This window comes from Muscardinus avellanarius (genome assembly GCF_963383645.1).
Source record: "Muscardinus avellanarius genome assembly, chromosome: X".
In the NCBI taxonomy this organism is placed as follows: Eukaryota; Metazoa; Chordata; class Mammalia; order Rodentia; family Gliridae; genus Muscardinus; species Muscardinus avellanarius.
In genome coordinates this window covers 119018672-119035000 of record NC_137792.1, presented here as the reverse complement: position 1 = coordinate 119035000, position 16329 = coordinate 119018672, and the positions used below count along the sequence as shown (strand labels likewise).

Here is a 16329-nt window from a genome sequence, read left to right as displayed (position 1 = left end):
TCCCCACATCCTCACCAGCATTATTTTTGTTTGACTTCTTGATGATTGCCATTCTAATTAGGGTTAGATGGAATATCAGTGTAGTTTTGATTTGCATCTCCCTGATTGCTAATGATATTGAACATTTTTTCATGTATGAATTGGCTATTTGTATTTCTTCTTTTGTGAAGTATCTAGTTCAGTTGCCTGTTTCTTGATTGTGGTATTCACATTTTTTAGTGTTAAAGTCTTTTAAGTACTTTGTGTATTCTAGATATTAGTCTGCTCTCAGTGAAATAGCTGGCAAAGATCTTCTCTCATTCTGTAGGCTCTCTCTTTAAAGAGAGATATGGATTTCTTTGATGAGCAAAAACTTTTTAGTTTAATGCCATCCCACTTATTAATTCTTGTTTTAATTTCCTGAGCTTTGGGGGTCTTATTGAGGAAGTTTCTTCCTGTGCCCATATGTTGGAATGTTGGACCTATGCCTTCCTGTAGTAATTTCAAAGTCTCTGGTCTAATATCCATGCCTTTGATCCATCCTGAGTTGACTCTTTGTAGGGTGAGAGGGTGGGATTTCATTTCATTTTTCTACAAATGTATGACCAGTTTTCCCAACACTGTTTGTTGAAAAGGTGGTCTTCTCTCCAACATATGTTTGGTACAATTTTGTGTACAGGATTTTATGAACATTTCTCTGAGATGAATGTTTTTTTTTGTATAAAATTTTTCATTTCTTTGCTATAAATACTCACATGTACAGTTGCTGGGTCATGAAGTAAATGTATGATTAATTTTCAAAGAAATTCAAAATGTTTTTATAAGAACTATATTATTTTATATTCTCACCAGAAATATATGATTAATTTGGTTTTTCCACATCTTTCAGATTTAGTGATGTCATTTTCTTATTTTAACCATTCTCATAAATGTTCAATGATACTTATTTGTGGTTTTAACATGCATTTCCCTTGTGGCTGATTTCAAATATCTGTCCACTATATATTTTTTGGTGAAATGTCTATTCATGCCTTTGTTTACTTTAATTTGATTAGTTTTTACCATTGTTTTCAGAGTTCTTGTAGATATATACATATATACATATTTACATATCTACATAGATATATACATATCTCCTTTCTGCTCAGAAGTAGAATGTCCCTGAGTTCCATCCCTGGTACCACAATAAAGAAAAAAGAAAGAAAAAAGGAAAAGAAGAATATCCAATTGCTTTACCACCATTTGTTGAAGTGCTATTATTTCTCCTTTAAATTACTTTTGTATCTTTCAAAATATCAGATGGTTGTACTTGGGTGGTTTTTTTTTCCTGGGTCCCTTATATTGTTTCATTGATCACTTTGTCTTTTCCTCCACCAGTGCTACACTTTTCATTACTGCAGCTATCTAATAGTCCTTAAATCAGGTAGAATGATTCCTCACAATTTATTTCTCTTTGACAAGAATATTTTAACTATTCTAGAGTTTAAGCCTTTTCATATCAATGCTTTAATAAGCATGTATAGGTCTAAAACATCGCTAGAAATTTGATAGAAATTACATTAAAATATCAATCAATTTGCAGAGAATTGACATCTCTAATATTTTTAGTCTTGCAGGCCATGGCCATGGTATGTCCCTCTATTTATGGAAGTCATCCTTGATTTCTTTCAGTGATCCTTTACAAATTTTATCTAATCCTGTATATATTTTAATTGTAGGTTAAAGTGCTAACTTTCTTTGGAGCAATTAAGCTCTAAATGGTATTGTGTACCTAGTTTTGATTTTCACATGATCATAGTATTGATTTCAATGCAGTTGACTTTTTATAGGTTGATCTTGAACGTATCCACAAATCTCCGTGAATATAACTATTCTGGAAATTTCTTTTTGTAGATCCATTAGGATTTTCTGACTAGGTAAACATAATTATTTTTTCTGCAAAGAGAAACAGTATTATGCTTTTCTTTCTACGGACTGGTATTTTCAAGAATCTCTATTTTCTTATGAGAGTCTTGTGTTTTCTTTCCATAGACACATAGCACTGATTAATTGTATTTTCTACTTCTTAAGCTCACTTAATGAGCTCTTTTTCTCCCCAAAAGGAAATTATTATCACTTCCTGAGGACTTTGTAATTATTCAGTAATTATGGTCAATAATTTAGTCTCTCATTTGCTAAATATATTGTTTATGTGTTCCTGTGTTCTTGCATATTACTGTCTTAGCCTACACAATTCAAATCATTGAACTTATCGAATAACAAATTACCAAAAGTCCTCCTACACATTAATGGTCATTCACACCAAGAATGTACTCTATTCGGTAGTATCAAACAATATAGACTGAGCATTTCTGGCTTGAAAATCCCATATTGCAAATGCTCCAAATTCAAAGCATTCTGAGATACCACAAATGGAAAATTTTATATTTGACCTTACATGGTCTATAATAATCAAAACACAGGCTCACTAACAACATTGTATAAAATTAACTTCAGGCCATGTGTTTAATATGCATATGAAACATAAATGAATTTTATGTTTAGACTTGGGATTTATTTCTAAGATAGGTCATTATGCATGTGCAAACATTCTAAAATTGGAAATACTCCAATGTCTGAAAGACCTGTGGTACTCTGGACAGAAGTCAACTTTGAATCCTTGGTGTGTGTGTATATATATATATATGTGTAGTATTACTTTAAAATTCAGTAAATTTTATATATATTTCATGTATGCACATTTCCATTTATATTGTTAAAAAGCCTGAAATATTAGGACTTTTCTTCCCAGGTTAGACCAGATGAGTTAGTGTATTTGTAGACTTGGTGTTCATTAGGTCAAAATCTATGATTTCATTCATACAAAGTTTCAAGTAATAAAGTATTTATCTTTTGGGCATAAATAATGTTATAGTCATACTGATAGCCTATGCATTTTTATCTTTGATAACAAGGAGTACTAAATGAAAATATAAATGGACTAATACATACCTGTGACTCTTGCTTTTTGAAAATTACTCAGAGTACATGGCAAGTCATTACTTTCCATTGCTGTAGACTTATTTTAAAAAATATTCTGAAGTGTTTGACTTAATTGTTTTAGTGATCATTCAAATAATTTTAATGCTTTGGGTTATTGTAAAATTGGCCTAAATACTAAAATATAAATTGTTTTATTACCATAGATTACGTCCAAATATCACAAACTAAAGAACTATTCAGAGTGAATGATCAGAGCTGCAGTATTCTGAGTTCTGCTTCAAATAACTGGGTGTAATTTCCAGTTTGTATCTGAAAATATTTTTGTTATATAAAGATAGTTTTTCATTGAAATGCTTTTTTATAGTAATGGGGATTGACCCCAGGGGCACTCTACCACTGAGCTAACTCCCATTTCTTTTTATTCATTATTTTGGACAGGGTCTTCCTAAGTTGCTCAGGCTGGCTTTGAATTTGTGATCTTTTTGCCTCAGCCTCCCAAGTAGCAGGAATTACAAGCCTGGCTACAATGTCCAACCCAAATAATCTTTTGTGATCACATGATTGATTTATGAAAGAGAAGTGAAAAGGAAACAGAACACATTGGATATTTTCTTTGTAGCAACTATTGTAACCTAGTGTTTTACACATTTTATTTTATTCAATTTCATTTATTCTGTGCAATAGCTCTGTGCATGAGTTATAGGCATATTTTACTGGTCAATAGCTTGGGGCTCCTGGAGAGCTAGTAAGAGCAGAACGAGGTTTTGGATCCACATATATTTAAATTAAAAGCCTGTGCTGTTTCCACTATTTCATGTTGTTATTTTTTTTGCGTGTTTGTGGTACTGGAGATTGGACCCAAGGTCATCTATTTCTGAGCTACACTCCTAGTTCTATATTTTTTATTTTGATACAGGGTCTCATTAAGTTACTAAGGACCTCACTAAATTGCTGAGGCTGACATGGAAGCTGTGATCCTCCTGCCTAAGCTTTCTAAGGACTGGGATTACAGGAGTGTGCCATCATACCCAGATGTTTTCTTTCTTTGTTTCCTTTCATTTTCCTTCCTTCCTTCCTCCCTCCCTCCCTCCCTCCCTCCCTCACCTACCCTCCCTCTTCCCCTTCCTTCCCCTCCCTTCCCCACCCCTCCTCTCCACTCCCCTCCCCTCCCCTCTCCTCTCCTCTCCTCCCCTCTCCTCTCCTCTGCTCTCCTCCCCTCTCTTCTCTCCTCCCCTCCCCTCTCCCCTCTCCTCTCCTCTCCTCTCCTCTCCTCTGCTCTCCTCTTCTCCCCTCCCCCTCTCCCCTCTCCTCTCCTCTCCTCTCCTCTCCTCTCCTCTCCTCTCCTCTCCTCTCCTCATTTGCATTAGGATTTTGCTATGTTGCCCAGCTGGATTCTGGCTTGAGCTCCTGTGATCCTCCAACTTCACCTCCCAATCATCTCCTACTGTCAGAATGCATCACTGTGCCCAGCTTACTGTATCATGGTGTTTTTCAGCTAGCAGATGAACACATGTATACATATGAAGGGGGCCATTCCACTAAGTGAATACACTTTCCCTTCTGAGGATTAGCAACTAAAGAAGTGCATTAACTTTTTAAATTTGCTAGAATGCTACATGATGTCACAAATCTATCTTATATGTAATGGGTAACTTAACTACCTAACTCCCAGTGTTAAGAAGGTATGAGTTGAATCCAATATTCTTTATTTGTTATAACTATAGTGTATATGCAAGAGTTTTTGTAATATATGTGAGGAAATAAAAGTAGCTACTATTTCTAATTGTAAATCTTTAACAGACTATGAAAAGGCACAAAACACAAATTCAAATCACAAATTCAAACAATTTTAGGTAAAAGATTATTGGTTAAGTGTTTAATGTCTTCGGTGAGATGAAATTTTGCCAAAATGTTGACATTAACTGGTACTTTACCTGCCCTATTTTTTTTTTTTTTTTGGTGGTGGTACTGGGGTTCCTGGAAGCCCTTCTACCTTCGGGCTGCACTCCCAGACCTATTTTTACATTTTATATTTGGAAACAGGGTCTCCTAAGCCAGCGTGCGGGGCTGGCTTCAAACGTGTGCGATCCTCCTGTCTCTGCCTCCCAAGCGCAGGGATTACAAGCGTGCGCCACCACGCCCGGCTACCTGCCCTATTTTTATATTATTGAACATTGTATCTCCTTTTCTAATATAATATTAAATCAGGATAAAAACTTGCTTGTTTGATTCAAATAAAGTAAATCTAGTGGGCTAATACAGGCACCAAAAGTTAGGATTTTATTATTACAGGAACCTAATTACTTATTTTTAGTTATAAAATTTCAAAAATCATACAGCAAGGGTCTTGAGAAGCAATACCAGTGGAATGATATAAATAAGAAAGGAATAAAAAATATAAAGTGATTTGCATTTTTTTACATTTTAGGGGAACTTTTTCATCATTATGCACAGTACTTTTTTAAATTTTGGCTATCGCCCAAATACATAAAAATTTATAAAGGATAAAAATTTATAAAGGAAGTAGATAGGAGTGTGAGTAGGTTGGTAGGTAGTGGGTTTGTTAAATAAATAAAATTTTATAAAGGATAAAAATTTATAAAGGAAGTAGATAGGAGTATGAGTAGGTTGGTAGGTAGCGGGTTTGTTAATTATGCAGCTTAAGCACATAAGATCACTGGTGTGGATGCTGTACACTTCTCTTAGTTTTTTATCCAGGGTTACTGTGATTCCAAATAGGTTTGCATACAACAAAAACGTCTTAACCATGAAAGGAACAGGGGACAATTTTTTCCTTATACCCGTATACTTTATACTTGAAAGTCTTTGCCAACAGATCCCAGCAAATTCTTACTTAACTCAGTTGGCTAAAACTGGATTACATGCACTTTGCTTAATCTATCACTAGCAGAGAGAAGTAGGATGACCATAGTCAGTTTGAGTCAGTTATCACCCATCTCTAGGACTGGGCATCATCTTCCTGAAAGCAGAACAAAATTGAGGCTCTTGTAGGAAGGAGGATGGGGTATTGTTCAGCCAACAATCAACAATAACTGCTGTATACCACCTTAGAAAATTTTTTTGGAGAATTGCAATAAGAGGTTAATATTTCACTTATATTCTGTGTTATATGTTGGCAGCACATAGGAAATTATGTCCACTAATATTCTGCAGCAATTTAAGATCAATTAATGTTTCTTTAAATGATAGTTTTTTAGAACAATGATTTTTGGATCATGTGATTATTGTGATTCTTCTGAGTAACCATTAAATATTTATTTTAGCATTCAACAGCTGGGTAACAGTATAATATGTACTGTGCAAATCAAAAATGAATGGCCTTAGAACAAAGTGCATACATCAAAGAAAAGGAATACAATTTTTGTAACAAGCTGCATTGAAGAAAAAAGTTGAAAATGGCTGAAAAATAAATAGTGAACACCTGTGTTGAATAAATTAGCCAGCTGGTTGGCAGTTTTTCATTTGACTCATCTAAAAAGGTGACTGTTATTAAGGCATTAATAAGATATATTCACTTAGAGATGTTCTTTGTTAGTACCTTTAACTGATATGCAATATTATATAATATAAATTAGAATGTCTAACCTTAATAGGGATATATGCAGATTTTTAGAATTAATAAAAATGCATTGACACAGCAGTATTCACCAATCATGGTTATGAAGAATTATCTCAAGAATATAATCAAACTATATTGTAAATGGCCTTTGGAATTCAAATTAGCTGTAAAAATGACATTAGACTTAGTTTTTGAAGTCTATTTTGAAAAAGTATTTGTAAGAACTAATGGTGGCAGGTTATTTTCTTTTATATGCTAAGGTTATAATATTTTAGAACTAAGTTTTTTGAGGATTCACCATCCAATAACACTGTTTTATAATTCATAAATATGTTTTTGTGGTTTTCAAATACATTTATATTAATAAAATTGAGCTATTCTGAAGTTTTTGGGGGGATTGAATATCTTTTAAAGAAAATATATTTTACCACAATGTGAGATTTTAAATTTAGGAGAAGATAGTCCCTTTGATGAATAGAATTTTGCTTACTGAAGAATTATGTGGGGATTTAGGAGTTTTTATGTTTTTATAACTTCTTATTATATATTAACCTCAATCTTGGCAGAACTCCAAAAGTACTGTGGTTGTTTTTAATGGAAAGTGAGGACAATATTGTGTTTCTAAGCTTGTATTTTCCATAGTGCTAGGAATTTCACTAAATTATGATGTTGGAAATAGTAAAACATAATAATTTGTGAATGTAGAACAAATTCTGAAAGAGTAATTTTTTCCTTCCACTTATACCTTTAGGTATTTTTACTAATATCTTCCAGATTTCCAGCACTGGATAATGTAGTTGATTTACCCCATAAAACCTTCTTTCATGTAAAGTAACAGAGTCCCTGAGCAGATTAGTTGCTATGCTCAAAGTCCATGGTCTCATCATCATGGCATGTGATAAGAGAAAGTTGTCATATTTTGTTTCATCTGTAAAGTGTAATTAATTTTCCTGTCGTTTCTTAGTTTAATCCTTAGGCATGAAACTTTTGCTGATAGTTGTCATCTTAGATTGCTCATGGAACACACAATTCTTATTGGCCTTCAAAATAATAAAAACAGATGCAAAGCATGAACAATTCTGTAAAATATACACAAATCACACTTCATATAGTGGCTCTTCATTTTGAATGTTTGTAAACAGCAGTGGTGCTATTGAGTGTTTATGTGGCTATAGAGCTTCTTTAATGTGGACACAGCAAATCTAGGTATGGGTTGCCTGTTGACCAACAGGCAGTTTAATAATATAAATTTTATTAATATTTTATATTTGATTAACTTTTTAGAGTTTGGGAAGTACTATTTACATAAGTTAGGTTATTTATCTTCCACCTCTCGTGAAAGCTAAGTCCTGTGGATTGATCCACATTATTTGGGTTGGAAATCTGAGAGCAAGTGCATTGTATCTCCTAAGTAATACATCTAGGGCTGGAATTTGGGTGCCTTTCCCACTATAGTTTTCTAGATCTCAAAAGTATTGCTGTATTAATAACTATTTTTCATTAGTTTTTATTAGAAATATAGATTATAAAAATATTAAATTATAAAGTGATATGATAAAAACATGATGGCATTTTCTTGATAGTTTAGTGTTCTTTCATTATTTACTTTTGTTTTACTGTCTATAGAATTAATTTTAATAAGGCACTTCATTGTTTCACTGCACCCAGACTTTAAAATATTTAGTACATTGTTCTGGCTTCATTTTATATGTTTTATGCAAGTAAGTTTATTTCTTATATTTAAGAATATCTTTTGCATGTACAAAATATTTTTTCATCAAACATTGATTAGCTACAATGTCTGTAAAGCAGGATGTATTGTGAGGAACACTGAAGATGAGATGTTATAGGGTTGTCCGTCAAGGGAAGTAAAGTCTACTTCAGAAGATTGGGCATATGCAGGTGGAATAATCCCTTCACTGAGAGACATGCTTGGGACTAGAAATATTTCAGATTTCATATTTTTTAAAAGACTTTACCCACTGAGTATTCAAAATCCACACATCTGAAGTCCCTACTCCTCTCAAATCCAACCTTTTGAATATCATATGAGTACTCAAAAGGTTTTGGGTTTTGGAATTTTTCAGATGTTTTTTTTATTTTCAGATTAAAGATGTTAAACCCATACAGCACAATTAAAGGAGTAGTATAATGGAATTGAGAAGTAAATGCAACATATGTTGCATATAGGTATTGTAAGTATATGGAGAAATAGAGCGGTGAGTGTAGTTTCATTAAGGAAGACTATTTAAAAGTAAAATTTATACTTTTTCTTAGATTGTTAAAGTATGGGATAATGTATGGGAATGGGGGAACTGTGATATTATAGGTGATGGGAATAATATCCCAGAAAAGGAACACGATATGGGTGCCGGAGCCTGCCGGCAAAGGTACGGGTTCTGAAAAGAGAGGAGTGAGGATGAAGAATTCAACTCTAAGAATTTGATTCTCAGAATATTTAATTCTAACGTGGGGGAATTGCCAACCTACTATCTCTACTGGCCGACCCTGCTCCTGGGTCAATATTTTCTATTGGTTGATGACTACTCCTGGGTCAGTATTCTCTATTGGGCCGACGACTACTGACGGACGCCTATTTCTGGGTCAATATCATCTGTCTCTTCATTCTTCTTTCTTCGACTACTATTACTGGGGTATTTATACCGATACAGGTCAGTCAATATCCTCATGCTATCACCACCAGAATACAATAAAGACCAATCCAAAGCACATACATTACAGGTAGGTTAATCAGTACCCTCGTGCCATTACCACCTGATCTTCTCTCAGACCTTTTACTTTGAACATTCCATAACCCCAAACCTTGTTGACTAGGCGAAGGACAGTTAGCTGAGTCAGAAATATTCTTTTAGGGGAAAACCTTAATGGCTCCCCACATATGGGCCAGAACATGGAGATTAGAGTTGATAAACTGTATGATAGAGATGCCATATTGGAAGTTTGGTAGAGATAAGACGAGTCCTGAAGGGAATTTGACTTAGAGACAGAAGACATTAGATTTTGCAGAGGTGGGGGTTTAGATTTGTTAGAAGGAAGGGCTACTGATCGTTCTTGAGCAATCAGTTAGTATATATGTACTTGCCAGGAGCCATCAAAATAAAACATTGGGCCAGGTATTGAGCAGTAAGTCAGCTCAATGAAAAGAGTGGGTTCTCTAGAGGCGGAATTCCTGGTAAAGCTAAACTGATTGGGAGCATATTATATTCATCAAGGCAGTGATACACTGAGAATATTAATTCTAGCAATAACTTTGGAAATGAGGCTTTTTAGTAGAGTAATAGACATCAATACTAAAGCTACACATGGCAGGAAAGATTAAAGATCCTTTAAGATTCCACATTATAATAGACCAACTTGAAATTTTCATGGCACAGTTTTTCTCCCTTTAACGACAGTACATCTGTTACATGACCAAGTCAAGAATTTCTTAATAATAACAACTTTCGATAACTACCACTATTGAGCACTTACCATATCTCAGGTACTATGCTAGGTTATTTGAATGCAATACTGCATTTAAGACTTTAAACAATTTTGAAGACATCCGTTATTATTTCTTTGTAATAGGTGAGTAATTTAGGGCTTAGGGAAAACAAGTAACTTGTCTAAATACACAGAACTATATTGTCATAGGATCAGGGTTTGAACCCAGATCTTTTAATTCTGAAGACTACTGTGTTGATTTTCTTCTAAGGTACAATTCCTGAGTCTGCCTCAGATTATCAAAAAAGTTACATATGTCCTGGCATCCTTCACTCTGAAAAAAAGATATATATCATATACTTACATGAACATGTATATGTATGTTGTTACTAGAGATTGAACTAAGGGAAGTTCTACCTCTGAGCTAAACCCACATCCCTATTTCATTTTTTTTATTTTGAAATAAGATCTCATTAAATTGTTGAGGCTATCTGGGAACCTTAAGTCCTCCTGTCTCAGCCTCCAAAGTGCTGGGATTACAGGCATTCACTATCACACCCAGTTTTATGTGTATCTTAAAGTATTATCTGTTATATTGCATTGGAACCTTAAGAGATGAATATTTAATGTCTGGGTCACATACAGCAAAATACATGCCAAACTTTCTAAGATAAAAGAGACAAAGGAATAAAAATTATGAAAGACTCAAGCATCGTAATTAAGGTAGCAGGGTAGTATATTCAAAAGCGGGATAATTATTATATGTGTAATTTCTTATTAGTCAGGATTTACATGAATATGTGGAAGAAGCTGGTGCACTGCAGAAAAATCACGCATCTGTGACATCTGCAAACTCTACAGAAGCTGCAGACTCTGCTTTCCTGCCTACCGAAGATGAGTCATTAAGCACCGTGAGCTGTGAAATGCCCGCAGAACAAACTCCAAGCAGTGATTCAAAGAGTACCCTAGAAGTAAATGATGCTGAAGTGACAGAGGAGAAACAAAACCAGAGTGATGATAAAACTTCAGAAGACGAAACAAGGGAAAATATGCCCACAGCAGAGGACAGCACAGAGCAAACAAAGAAAACTAGAATTACTTATTCACAGATTATGAAAGAAGGCAGGAGATTTAATATTGACTTGGTATCAAAGGTAAGTGTCACTTTTACCCATCCTAGAGAATTGAACTAGTTTCTAATTGATTGAAATAGCATCTCAGCCCTAAATTCAATTTTCTTGATTTAATGTATTAAGTATGCAGTATTTGTTTTACAAAAAGACAGCAGCCAAAAGTTTGATTCGATTAAGATATTATTTATATAGAGGTTAAGAACATTTAAAATGTTCACATTAAAATACTTTTAGTGTGTTTTTATTTGTACTTAAATAATGCCTTTGTAGTTGAAGTATACTCTTATACTAGAGAGCATAGTTCATTATGCTATTCTGTGAATTGTATGGATACTATGATCTCCATCAATGAAAAATTCTAATGATTCTGTTTACAAATTCATGTTCTTTACTGTCAATTTACATCAATTTTTGGCCTGTATATAGTAACTATTTTAACATCTGTATGATGGTAAATATTCAGAATAAACGAATGCATTTTTAAAAATCATGTGTTCAAGTTTGAGGGCTTTATAGGATAATTTAATAGTGATGGAGGGAGGGAGCCTGGAACAAATGCATTTTTTGGGTGATGTTTCCATCCTTAACTCTTAATGTTAGTTTATGTGACTTCAAAAGACGTCCTTTTAACTTAGTTTTATGTTGGATTGGGTTCATAGGGAGCAAGGTAATTTTAGTGCAGATTAATAGAGCACCAGTAAGATCAAAGATCAGTACCCTAAAGCGTTATGACACAGGGTTTGGTAAAAGTGGAGAAAAAGAGTAAACCAAGTTCGGAAAATTGAGGGCACACATGAGAAATTGAAAAGAAATAGAATTGGGTGGTTGATAGCATCAGTGTTTCCTCAAAACTAAGCTTTTACATTTAATGTGCTTTAAGTTCCAAGTGATAAGGGGAAAGAGAGGGAACGATATGTGTTGCCAGTATAATCCCATGTTCTCAAACTCCCGTTCTCTTTGAACTTGATGCTTGGAAATATGAGTGTCTTTTATTATTCATTTTTCTTTCTCTCAAATAGGACTCTTCTGTCATGGTCTGAGTTGCCTGTTGCCCTGGTCCTGCTTTATATTTTCATATCATCTTCTCCATCTACTTTGACACTACCGTGCATTAGAGTCTACTATTCTTACCTTGCTGTCTCTCTCTCTCTCTCTCTCTCTCTCTCTCTCTCTCTCTCTCTCTCTTTCTCTCTCTCTCTCTCTCTCTCTCTGTCTACCAATCTATCTCTCTGTTTTTTAAATGTGGTATTAGGTGCAGAAGACAGAGCTTTCTACCACTGAATGGCACCCCTACTTTGCCCATTTTAAAATTTTGAAGCAGGGTCCCATTAAGTTGCAATAGCTGGTCTTTAACTTGTAGCCCTCCTGTTTCAGCCTCCCAAGTACTAGGATTACAGGCCTGTACCTCCACGCCTGGCTGCTATTTGTCTCCTGATGGAAGTTTAATTCTACTTCACTAATAACTCTCCTGTTCCCATGAATGGTACTCTTTGAAATCAGTTTAACAAGGACAAAAACTAAAGTAGTTTAGTAACAGATGGGTATCATTCTGAAAATTACATTTTGAATTTGTTACTTGGATTGCCTTGCCTAATGAAACATTGATATGAATGTGGTTAAGAATCAAGACTAAAGCCAGATGTGATTGAGAGTGCCTATAGTCCCCACTGCTTGGGAGACTAAGTTGGAAAGATCCCTTAAGCCCAGGAGTTGAAGGCCAACCTGGGTAACATAGGAAAATCTTGACTCAAAAAGAGAAATGTCTCTATTCTGTATGGGAGATGATGGTGCTATTTTCAGTCAGGAGTTAGTATAAAAATTATTTAATTGTATAAGGAAATGAAAGTTGTTTACAATAATAAGTTTATTTAGAAGCTGAGACAATTGAAACTCTTAAGGAGATTTCCGGGTATTTTCACAAGTTTGATGGGTAATACTGGTTCTCTGGGTAAATGAAAAATAATCCAAGTCCTTGGGAGGCTGAGGCAGGAGGATTATAGGCTCAAGGATGGCCTCAGCCAGTTAGTGAGGCTCTCTATAACTTAGGGAGACCCTCTTTCAAAATAAATAATAAAAAAATAGGGCTGGGGGTGGAGCTCAGAGGTAGAATGCCCCTGGGTTCAATCCCCAGTACCACATACAAAAAAAAAAAATAACACAAAAAACCACAAATGTAGAGCTGGGCATGGTGGTACACGCTTGTATTCTCAGAATTTAGGAGGCTGAGATAGGGGGAACGTAGTTCGAGGACAGTTTCGGCTACTTAGTGAGGTCCTTTGCAATTGAGTGAGACCTTGTTTCAGAATAAAGAATAAAAAATAGGGCTGGGGGTATAGCTTGGAGGTAGAATGCCCCTGGATTTAATCCCCAGTACAGCAAAAAAACAACAAAAAATTGTATTCAGTTGACTAGGCATAATTTGTCTCACATAGATTTCATGAGTTCGCGCCTTTAAAAAGTAATAATCAGTTATTGTGCTCATTGTATAAAAGTAGAATTATCTAAAGAATACATAACCATGCAATACAAAAAGTTCGTTCCCTTTAAATGTTATTATTTAATGGACATTTATTCAGTGATTGCTTGTTTGAAAGCCATATATTCCATGTATTAGGATCATCAGTCACTTTCTGATTTTTTTCTGTTCTAATATTTACAGTTATTACATCTAAGTTTAGGTTGTCAAATATCTACTTTAAGCCCTACCTTTTTCCTAAAGTTATTTGATATATCAATTTCCAAACATCTTGATGTTGCTACATGCATTCCATCTCAAAGTCATTATAGTATAATTAGCAAATACTGTGGGACTTTTGCAGTGTACAAAATACAGCCATAATTAACTCAGATGAGCTTAGTTAATTAAAATACTTACCCTGATACACTGCTAAGAGAAATAGAAATAGAGAAAATCAAAGATGAAATTTTTACCATAAAAACTCGGTTCTAAGGAAGTCCATGCTTTTAATCATGGAGCCAACATGCCAAATAAAGCAAAACTTGTTAGATATTAAAGCTAGTTCCCATTATTTTAATTAAATTGAAGCGTGCTTCAGGCTCTTATCACTGTAAAATTGCTATGATAGATCACTTAGAGGGCGTTGAAAAAGAGGCTTAGGTTTAAATTTGCCACATGTTTGTTAGTTCTCTGAGCTTCAGAAACAAAATGTTAAGATCATTCTAATTGAAATTTATTTTAAATCTTCAGTGGTATCTTTAGTATATTGCTTTTTAAGCTGCCATTAAATCTTAAGCTTTATTAGATCTTATTAAATGCAAATGCAGTTTGCTGACTTACATATTAATATTTGTGGAATCATGATTACTGAGGGATCCTTGAATCTCAAATGTTTGCTTTTATTGAAATACTATTTATTTATACAGTGGAGACTTGGCAATATATTTTGTATTCCAGTATATTATATATTCTATATTCCTATCAGTTGTGTATTTGTTAAGATGATAATGAAGTAACATGCTATGTTTAGGCAGGGTAATTGAATGAGTTTTTAAAAAGGAACGTTGATTTTATTTGCGTTGCACAGTGCTAAACTAATATAGTTTATAAAATTCCACTTAGCTGATAGTGACATACATAAACTCTTTACTGTTCTGTTCTATGCATAGACTAGTGGTTTAGATTGATTTTCCCTAATATGTGGAAGCTAGGGAGAAAAAGGGTCATAGGATAATTGTAGACAAAGGAGGAGAAACTGTAGATGAGCAAATAAGGAGCCCTAACTGAGGAGGATGGGAGGGGGAAGAGGGAAATTCCCTAATGTACGTGACGCACATTCACAAACATATCAATGTCAATCCCTAAGCCAAACATGAGAAGGAGGGAGGGGAAGGAGGTGGGGTGGGAATTGGGGAAGGGCTAAATAATAAATGTTGGGGGTTTCACTCAGAGGTAAAATTCCTCTGGGTTCAATCCTCAGTATTAAATGCATTATTGGTGCATTGTAGTCATACATTTTAATGGAGTACAAGATTAGAGGCATACATGCACACATCACTCATTTAGCCCTACCCCAGTTCCACCTCATTCCCACCTCCCCCTCCTCCCTCCCTCCTTCTCATGTTGGCTTAATGATTGTCTTGGATGCGTTTATGAAGGTACCTATCTCATATAAACATAGACTGCTGGGATTACAGGAGGACCTGTAATTTGATATTGTCAGTAGAAATGCATCACAACTACTTTTTCTTTTGGTTTTTGTTGTTTTGGTTTTGTTTTGGTATAACATGGATGTTTACTTGGCCTTATATAAGTCTAAAGTTCTTTATCCCAAACCCCTAAGTTTTGGTATTTTCTGTCATTCAGATTTAAATACATATATGTATGTATATTTGCAATTATATATGCATATGATAGAATATGTAGTATATCATATTTATTTGAATGTAATACAGTGAACATGCTGATATGCTGTGTATTATACAATGTTTTTAGCAGATCTGAGGAGATACTCGATTAATTAAATATGTTAACATTTCTGCAGTAAGTAATATTCACATTTATTGAGAGACAAAAGAGCTGTGTTATCAGTTTATCTACCAAACAAGTGATGACAAATATTTTGGATTACAAAGGTTTTTGAATTTTGAATTTCATAGAATGGATTGTGAAACTGTAATAAATTGTCAAGTATTATAATATAGGTATAGTGCTTTCATAAACTGTTTGAAATTTAACACTATTATATGTACTTAATGTTTATCATTTTTCTATTGTTTTGTCTTTAATCCTCTAAAATGTTTTCTTTGTACAGCTGCTGTATTCTCGGGGATTGCTAATTGATCTTCTAATCAAATCTAATGTTAGTCGATATGCAGAGTTTAAAAATATTACCAGGATTCTTGCATTTCGAGAAGGGAGCGTGGAACAGGTACTGTACTGATAAACTCTTAAGTGGGTATGTGTGTAAGTTATTATGGCTCATTTTGGAAGGATAGTCAAATAAGATTTTTATTTTCTTTGTAAGACAATTCCAGTCTTGCATTGGGATTTCCAAGTGTAAGTGATAAGATTTGTTCAATTTGCATTTCAAGTGTTAAATTGCTGATGCTATTCAGCAGCTTGATTTGGGTTTAGAGAAAGTTTCAGGCTGTCCTGCTGGATTTGAACTGTCATTTGTTCCCTGTTTGGAGTGCTGTATGCCACTGGCCTTTTAAAGGCATATGCAACAAGTTGGCAGAATGAAGTGAGAA

The 16329-nt window shown here is 34.4% G+C and overlaps 1 protein-coding gene across 1 annotated transcript in view; it reads left to right on the top strand.

Moving 5' to 3' along the window:
• Nucleotides 1-16329, top strand: part of CHM (CHM Rab escort protein) — a gene marked incomplete at its 3' end in the record, with an annotated part of 160434 nt that overhangs the window by 62422 nt on the left and 81683 nt on the right. Inside the window, exons 5-6 of the mRNA XM_080719412.1 lie at nt 10767-11139; nt 15891-16007. Of these exons, the coding sequence (XP_080575538.1) occupies nt 10767-11139; nt 15891-16007 (490 nt within the window). The remainder of the gene's footprint in view (nt 1-10766; nt 11140-15890; nt 16008-16329) is intronic.